At 38.3% G+C, this 9,626-nt stretch overlaps 1 protein-coding gene across 1 annotated transcript; it reads right to left on the bottom strand.

The window, feature by feature from the left end:
• Positions 1-332: 332 nt before the first annotated feature.
• Positions 333-8,494, bottom strand: LOC111218779 (sorting nexin-4-like). The gene is made up of 14 exons (XM_022741249.1): positions 8,374-8,494; positions 7,485-7,609; positions 6,762-6,903; positions 6,395-6,544; positions 5,249-5,296; positions 4,935-4,990; positions 4,779-4,851; positions 4,416-4,477; positions 4,094-4,159; positions 3,834-3,923; positions 3,189-3,288; positions 2,792-2,937; positions 2,446-2,560; positions 333-2,330 (listed from the first exon to the last, which is right to left on the bottom strand). The coding sequence occupies exons 1-14, from the start codon at positions 8,464-8,466 to the stop codon at positions 2,283-2,285; spliced, it is 1,314 nt and encodes a 437-aa protein (XP_022596970.1). The 5' UTR covers positions 8,467-8,494; the 3' UTR covers positions 333-2,282.
• Between the last annotated feature and the right edge of the window lie 1,132 nt (positions 8,495-9,626).

The raw sequence follows: 9,626 nt of genomic DNA, 5'->3' as shown, positions 1-9,626 counted from the left end.
ACATAGATACACCCATCTGATTTTCACACAGGTGTCATGGAAAAATAAGACAATCATAACACAGGAGTAAAAGCTGTGTTATTTTGAAACACTGCATTTTAACCTTTAGAATGAGCACAATAAAAAGCCAGTTTTTCTTAACTTTTCACTCCCAAAGAGAAACAAAATGTAATGTAACCACCAAAAACAGAGTTTCATATGAATAATCATAAAGTATCTGAGCTTAGTCATTTGTAAATATGGAGTAAAACCAGCAGTGTTACATCAGGCCAACTTTTTCAGTGTCATCTTTGACTCCTTTGTACATTATTTCGCATACAAATGCAACAAAATAGTTAAAAAAAAAGGAATATGTTTATTAGTGTCTTAGCACAGTGAATACAGAAACATAAAAACAATCTCTCAAATAACATGTTTATTATAAAAACATACGTAAAGCCTCGATTTGGGATTATTTCAATGAACTGATTATGCTTATTTTGAAAAGAAATAGGACTTGCTGATGGGAAAGAATCTCAGCCTAACTTCCAGATGTTAGAGCAACTTTGCACCAAAGTTTCCACCTCAGACAGATATCTTAAAGGAAGCGAAACGAGCATATGTGTTGTATATCTATAGTATATGCATTAAGACAGATTGTGAGGATCTAATATATCTGTACTGAAAGGTTTCCACATTCTGGCCAATACTGGTCATAAACATTGACCCGAGGCATGCCTGGAACTCTGCTCCGTTATTTATTGCAGTGACTTAATGTCAGAAAAAGCGATGAGGCAGAGAAGGTCAACAGCAACTTTTTTTTGTCCTTCCCCTGTTGTACAAAACCAATGTTTGTATTAAGGCTATAAAGCTTGACAGCAAAGAAAAGGCTCAACTATTGATCTGTATGTGTCGCTTTTAACGTTTATGGTTGCACCTGGTAGATCAAGGAGGTTTGTGGGGTTGCCGTGCTTCAGTCTTTCAAAAAATCTCCTAGAAAAACAAACCCACTGTAATCAAAACAGTATGAGGCCTTCCCGGCTGCACTTCAAAATGGCGTATGTTTTTGGCACCAAAAAAGAAAAAAAAAAAATTCCCCAACCTTGTTAATCTCCCCTTCTTCTTCTTCCCACCTATGATCTGTACTACACGGGTACTTGGTCATAAGCACTTTGGTCGGCTTTCAATCAATAACAGCATGAAGACTGACTTCATCACGAATGTACATAAAATGTAAGGAAATAAGGAAATGTGAATGTGTAGTGGCTTTCTGAAGTATGGTCCGTGTTTCTTTGCCATACAGTTTGATTTACTGCATTTAAAAAAAAATAAATTAATTTACACCTGACATTTTTATTAAGTAGAATTTCAAATGATTACATTTATTATTAGAGGCTGTGAAAAAGTCTGAGGCAAATCTCTGGCAACATTTTTCAGGATAACTCCAGGGAACTGTCGCTACAAAATGTCCCAGTTTAAAGATGCTCTTGCATTTAGACAATATGAATTTCTGACCAATTATCAAAGTAAAAGCTTTGGTGCGGTGACAATTAATAAGTTTAAAAGTGCAAAATTAGCCGCAATGTTATCATGATGCTGTTCAATATTGCTACCTATAACAAGAAGTTTTATTTTGATTCTTCAAGACATCTAACTGCAGTTTAATTTGTGTGAAAATCCTACCTAAAATAAATATGGAAAAGCACATACCACAGTTTCTTTGAATTTCTTTGAAAGATGTAATTCTAAAATGAGTCTAATGAACCACTGGCTAAAATGTGCAGCCGTTCGTGACTAAATATTATGTAGCACTCTGCTGTGTAAACTTTTTTTTCAGGGTGAGAAATAGAGAGGGGTTACAACTGAAATACACTGAACAGCTATTCCCAACAGGTAACTATCAAGCATTATTCATGCAGAATTATCCTCTTGGATATGCTGTCAGCTGTGCAACTAAGGCTGAGCATTGAAAATTTGGAGGGGGCTGCAGTTTGAAGGTAACATCAGCAGAATGTAAAGGTGGTGCTGTTAAGGCACTTGGATTTAAAAGGAATGGTCTCACTAAATGACTCTGACTTGGTACTTTCGTCGAAATAAATGTGTGTGTGCATGTGTGTGAGAGAGAAAAGGAGACAGAATTATTCTCAGTAGCTTCAATTTACGCAGCAAACAAAGAGAAAGCAGTATGTGGGCTCCCATGGTCCACTCCCATAAGACTGCAGTATGACTGGCTGATGCTCCCAGTCTGTATAATCTGATTGATTATTGTTTTGGTGCGAAGTGTGATTGGCTGGAAAAGTGGCTCACATTTTGTTGAAACACTCCTTGGCGTTGGACCACACCTGGATTCCCTGAAAGAGTAACAGGAAATGACAGATGAGGAGAGGAACTGATGAATAATCGACATCAATATATTTGATACACAAAAACAAACAAACTGTGGAGGAGAAAAAACACTTTCTATACCTTCTTACACATGCTGATCTGCATAATGGCGTAGCTGATAAGGGCTTCACGCAAATCCTTGTCTTTCTGCTCTTTAAAACGTTCAATGTCTTCCCAGGCTGTTCGCACAAACTCTCTGAAGACACAATCACAAACAAACATGCCATCATCAGAGAAGGAGGTATGGAGGGAAGACGATGATTTGATTCATCCCCCTTAATGCATGTTACAAATGAAGGGGCTAACTATCTGACCATCGAACAGATCATATATGTACATACAGAAGATAGAAGGAGGAACAGACATCTGTGACAGACAGTGAGCGAAATTTATAAGATGAGAATTAATGAATTCATTTTGAACTTACTGGCACTCTGTGTTCTTCTCCTTGACAGCCTCTTCTCCCTCCTGTATACTCTGCTCCAGGGCTGCCAACCTGCTCTCCCTCTGCTCCTGGCTCTCCTGGCCGAATAGTTTACTGGTCATCCCCTTCAGAGAAAAGACTCGCACTGTCTACACACACATAGACAGAGGCACAAATTAAAATCCAGCACAGTATACATACACAGTATTCCATTATTGTTGGTGTTTTCATCAAACTGGATCACAAAAATGTTTTTAAAAATGTCAAATTCTTTTGATATAAAGGAATCATGCCCAATTTATACACTTGATTTGACACGGACATTGTGTGTATATGCCACCCGGGTAGTTGGCCAGGAAGTGTAGGGGAAAGTGAGAGATAAAAAGCCAGTGTGCGTTACCCCAGTGGCCAGCTCTTCTTTCTGTTGTTTCTTATGGGCGAGGTCCTGAGCTGCCATCTCCAACTCATACTGGATCAACTCATGTTTCCTACATACAGACCTTAATACACACACAACAATCAACATTAAAAAACAAACAAAAACAAACCATCAAACTTAAAATTGCTTCTTCTGCCACTAATATTCTGAGACATAGCTGATCTCAAGCTGATCAAGGAAACATACAGGTGTAAGATAAAAGTGGGGAAAGCTTTCCGTCCTTGACCAAGGGGAAACATATCCTTTATTTGTTGATCAGATTATGGACAAAGAAGCATTTACTTCCTCCTGAGCCTGATGTAAATTGAACCTGACCTTAAAAGCCGCAGGGAGCTACATAAGAAACAATCAACTACACTCCTTACACTCTTATGTATAACACCTTAATGGTATTCCCACTTAAACAGATATGTTAAGAATTCTTCAAACCAAATAGCAACAAAGTGTGTTGACCTCAAAAGCCAATATGACCATAAAGAATCAACTCATTCTGATTGTCTGTAAATCCCAATAGGAGCGTTTACTAAAATCACTTACATTGCATGACAGTTACTTGTTTGGCCCGACACACCTACAGTATGTGTCTCTCTCTCCACACTCACTTACCTGACAGCATCAGTGTAGAAGAGGTATTCTTTCAGTTGGTCTGCATAGTGCTCTTCTTCCTCTAGAATGTCATCTATTGATGCAGCATACCTGTGCGCATACACACAAAGCCACATTCACAAGTGAACAAGTGCCATAAAAAAAACAGTATGCGTGAGTGTGTGTGAATGTCTTTTACTACTTAAATAAACACATCTAAGTGTTAGTTGTGAGTGTGAGAGGGTACACTAGTTGGAGTGTATCTATTGTCTATTACTTACGTGTCCATGTGGTGGCCAGCACTCTGTAGTCCGTCTCCCATCTCTTTTTCTATAGCACTCCACTCACTGAAGACACAACAAATCAGGGGTACTTTACTTGAATTCTCTCTATTCAGTGTATTCAGCCTAAGAGGTTTTGTTAAAAGTAATCGAAAAGCAAAGGTAGCTGGATACAGAATGTGCACAAAATGTCTTTTGATTTTTTAACTTGTGGATTGTTAATGCTCGGTTTTGATTTATATGTAGCACCATCTTTTGGGGCAAAACTTTTATTTTCTTTATGTAGAAAGAATGCAGTAACAACAGAACAAGTGTTTCTCACCTAAAGACTCTGCCGTAGTTACCGTGGACCTTGTAAACTCCATACATCCTGTCTGCTACTCTCTAGAAAAAAAGACAATCAAAACAAGCCTTATAATCACTGTTTCCTACTTCAAATGATCCCCCTATTTAAAATGCTTTAGTTGATATATTTATTATTAACATTGACTTAAATGAGTTTCTTTTAATGTCAAAGGCTTTCAAGTGTTGACTTCAACTCACACAGCAGCCTGATGCAGCTTCAAACTCATTTGCAGACAACTCATGCTATATAAGCCAATATGCAAAAAAAATGTAAACCAATGTCCAAACCTAACCTAACAGTTAAATATAGGTGTGTGCGTTTGTGCATGCCAAAACTCACCGCCCGCACCCTGAGTAACTGAGAGATCACAGTGTTCAGTTCATCACTGTAGTGTTTCAATGCTGTGAATCGCCTGGAGAACACAACAAACAGATCGTCACTCAAACAGTGTTGAACTGAATCAAAGCATTTCACCTATGTCTGTTTTACACCTACTTGTCAGGGTTCTTGACTCTGAACATGGCACTCAGAGACTTTAGCCTGGAGTCAGCCTGGTAGAGAACAGACAGAAATTCACATTCAAGTTAAGTTGGGCTCATTTATTATTTTAGTTATTTTATAAACAGCACACAGGTAAATCTATGATGAGGTGCTTTTGATATGATCCATGATGATATGACTTGCCTATCATAAAACAGATATGCAAGTAAAACACTAAAACTGTTGGTCCAGTTGACAACAAAATTCTCAGTCAAGCAATTCAGCAAGATGAACATAATGGCTGTTTGAAAACAATTAGATACAATTACCTTGTCTTGAAAACCCGTCTCCAAAACCATCTCCCTCCATCCCTTCTCCTAAAGACAGATGATTGATAGATCAGTGTTTCTAGATTCTATTTGTGGTAGTAGCTGACAAATAAATAACTGAACAATACATACAGCTCCATTGCTTCATGTTGAGTCAAACAAATAACAGCTCTCAGCTCACTGAAGTTTGATTACATATTGTAATTGGCCAGTAAACCGAGTCCCAGCACATGTACGCAGCATGCTCTGCGCACCCCCAAATAAAAGACACACAGAGAGGGCCGGTAATGAGACAAACAGGGAAGGTAAAAACACCGGCCCACTGATGCGGCAGAATCTCTACCCGTGCTTGCAATGGTCACACCAACAATGACAGAAGGTGTTGTGAGCGAGAGAGAGACAGCAGTGCAAGGATGGGCTAAGTGAATCAATGTACTGTGTGCAGCTCTACAATGAAATAAATTTTACCAATTTGTTATAGTAAAAAAAATAAAATAAAAAAAATCAATATGTGGCGTGGCGGTCAATGTTGATAATGTGGCAGGCCACCAAATAAATCAATGTATGGGAAACACTGCAGAGGATTGTCAGCTACACTGTCCAAAAAACAGCTGACAACTGCACTGCAACAAAGCAAAAAAAAGGCCCTGCAGTGGTGTTAGTATGTTGCTAGAGACTACAGGGAGAAGCTGAGATACAAATCCATAGGGCCAGTTTCATGATGTACCAAATGACAAGATTCTGTACAAAAGGATTTTTCAGCAATTCAAAATTTACCCATTCTCAGCTTCTGACAGACAGATGAATACAGAAAAATTGTCATTATGTGGTAGTAGGTATAAGAACTGGTATGGGTGCATGTAACAGCTCTGTGACAAAAAGTAAAGTAAAGGCTTTCTGAATTTTTTTCCATGTGATCACTGTGTGGGTGGGGCAAGGGATGTCATAGCAAAAGACCTTCGGCATAAAAATATTCAACCTCCATTTTCTCATTGCACTGTGATATGACTTCTGATTGGGAATGCTGTTTCATATTTTTTTTTCTTCATCTGTATTCTGTAGCAACATCTTAACACTGACGTAGTTAAACTGTAATGTGCTGATTGTACATATGTATGACAACAGACTTCTGCTGCTGATGCTAACCTCTGTGAGAAAGCGGTAGAATATTTCGTCATTCGAAAGTACAGAATGTGATGCAACCCGCAACAGGAAGTTTTCCAGGCCGACTCTCCGTCGCTCAACAAAGTCTGGGTCAAGGTTGTCTGCTGACAGCTTGTGCCACACAAACTCTGCCTACAAGAGACACAATTCAGGAGGAGAGAGCAAAGAACACCTTAAAAATCAGAGCGAGTAACATCTTCTTCTAGGAAGGAGCTAAGGTTAATTTGTTATTTTACAAACTTTCAAGTCCTGTAATCAATCACAGGGATTAAGTATGGCCACAAATTCATTACACAGACTCCATTTTATTTATTAGTTACATTTCTCCATCCACTTATGTGTCACTCACCCTTTTCTCTGGTAGTGGCGGGATGATGATGTAGGGGTAAGTGACCAGCAGGTAAGTTCTGAGCAATTCAAACTCACTATAGCGTCTCCACAAAGTGTCAGGTGCAGCTGGTGTACCTCCCTCCGGGACAGTTTCCGCTGGCCTGCAGAGAGAGGAATAAACAGTATTTTAGGTGTTTGAGCTACAGTTCTTGCTCACGGCAATTTGAGACACAAAGACTGCGACACATTACATCTAACTTTGAAATTTCCAGTGGCTTTTTCTGAGTTGGGCAGGAAATTCATTTCATAGGCATTGTACAAATGATTCTGGTTGACCTTGTTTCATTGAATCAGGTTTAATTGAATATGGTGTGTGTGGCATGTGGCAAGCACTTTGGCCACCAAAAAACAAAAATTGGTCTATGCAACATTAAGGAACATAAATATGAAAGCTGCACTTATTCATGCACTTAACTATTTTATATTTTCTTATGGTTTAAAATATTGTCAAGCCATGAGGCTAATTTTTTTTTGGTTTTATTCTTGTTTTGCACCTATTCAAGGAAATATTTGTCTTAATTACTTTTACAATTGTGCAAGATAAAGTATATCTGAGCTTCTAATATTGATGAAGTGTATGTGTAAAAGGTCCCACTCCACTCTTCTTGTTACCCTGTTGCACCACAATTCAAAGCTGTTTGCATATCCTGTAACACTAATGTAAGAATGCTGTGTCACCTACCGTGTTTCTATGAGGTAGACAGTGTAGGTTTCCTGCATGTTAACCGTGTTCTTCCCTGTTCTCTTTTCTGCCTCTGCCACGTTTATCTCCATTTTTCTCAACAGAGATGTCCCTTTTTCTACCATCTGCACAGAAAAGACCAGAAAATTATAAGTAAGGATGAGGAAATGAGCCAACAAATAAAACGGAAAGTAAAATATGGTATGCAACAAGTATACGAGGGAACATCAGAAAAAATAAAAAGTCAAGTGAATAGATGGGTGTGTGCAGGGTTTTTAATTCTATACAGACAAACAAGCATGAAAACGTATGATCACAGAGGGGCAGAGTGTTGTTTTGCTTCTAAAGATAATATAACACCGTGCTTCTATACGCAGGGTTGTGAAAGGCGTGTGCAGGTCACAAGATTACACGAGTTAACGTTACCACCAACATAGAACTGAAAATCAACGGTTTTCTCCTCGTAAACGTTTCCTCTAACTAGAAACCACGATTATTAAGAGTAAACTCGGGGGACACCAACAGGAAAGAGGCTACTTTTAAGTAAACAAAACTTTAGCGTTCAGACTTGCTAGCTAACAAGCTAATGCCAGGAGTAAAGTTTACAAAGTAGCTTCGAACCAGTTAGCAAAATCAACTTTAGCTCACTCAGTAACTTTAACGTTACCTTGCAGAATTAGTGATTAAACCTAGTTTCGACGCTAGTTAACGGTTCAGAAAATCCTACAGCTTTTTGAAAATGTAAGTGGAAAAGTCTCCGTGGTTCGATATGTCACAAACTCCACCTAGCTAACATTACTTTAGGCCCGTTTGGAAAAGTTTTCACCAGCAAAAACAGACTTTTTAAACTTTAAAAATGTATGCTATAGAGAATAACAAAAACTACGACCGTGTTTATAATGTTGTTCTCTGATTCAGTTGAAGTGAGGTCGGTGTTACCGATCACAGCTACTTCTTCGCTGCTTCCAGAGTCTGCCATCATCTTTACTGCTGAGGTGCTGCTGTTGTCAGCTGAGCTGGCAGACCGGTTCCTCTCGTCTGCGCATGCGCATTTCAGGCTGAGGTCAGGGATCAGTGCCCACTGTAATTTTTGATACATAGATCATAAATAACTGAACGAATAAAATAAAATAAAATAAATGTTTATTGACAAAGTGAAGACAATACAATATCAGAACTATCTCTGACAGTAGTCTAATTATTAAAAACATATAAAATAAATAATAATAATAAAATAAAACAGCATCACATCATGTAAACTACAACAATGCAGTTAGAGGTAACAAAACTGAAGTAATGATATCTTCAATTTGTAATGAAATTACAATGAAATGCAGTTTTAAAGTAATCTCTTTAAAGATCAACAAAATTGTAATTCCCTTATGTTAATGTGCGTGTATTACAAAACACAAATGATTAGGCCACATGATGATGGTGCAACCTGGTTCACATCTGAAGCAATTGAATGAATGTTTTTGAAAGTTTCAGTGCAGCTGTGCCCCTCATTGGTGAGACGATTACCCTCCTTTGGAATCCTGTGCATCTCAGTTATTGTGTCTTGTGCCCAGTATTGTGTCTTGTGTCCAATGTGTCTTCTGTTGTTTTTTTTTAATGTGACTTGCACCCTGATCTGTGATCAGAGTATGGTATTTTGCCTCCACGTATGCTGAAATGCAGATGGTAGTGACAAATAAATCGGATTCTGATTCTGATTCTGATTCTGATTCTGATTCTGATTCTGATTCTGATTCTGATCCACTGTGGCAAAGATGACATTTTATCCATTTTGCAGAACTCCATAGAATGGTTACAAAGATGACAGCATGATGTGTGATACAAAGTTATCCAGCCTAAATAATGATCCTGATTGATGCTCAAACATGCTGTGAGCTATCCTTTGAAATTAAGATTATGAAGGTTTTTGACATATTAAAAAAGTGTTGGACATTAAACTATAAATCTAAGGAATAACAACTTCTTAATTGCTTTCATGGTGCTGGAAAACAAAAATCTGAAAAAGGTGCTATAACTGATGAATTTCCTAAATGCGGTGATATCATTTGGTCCCTCTCTCATTGGTTGTAGATGGTTGTGGGCCCAGATTCGAATGAGAGGGATGCGGTATGCCTCAGGCTAGTAAAC

Source organism: Seriola dumerili, unplaced genomic scaffold (assembly GCF_002260705.1).
Source record: "Seriola dumerili isolate Sdu_G_001 unplaced genomic scaffold, Sdu_1.0 BDQW01000052.1, whole genome shotgun sequence".
Classification (NCBI taxonomy): Eukaryota; Metazoa; Chordata; class Actinopteri; order Carangiformes; family Carangidae; genus Seriola; species Seriola dumerili.
The sequence above is the reverse complement of the archived record's forward strand: the minus strand, read 5'-3'. Positions and strand labels throughout refer to the sequence as shown.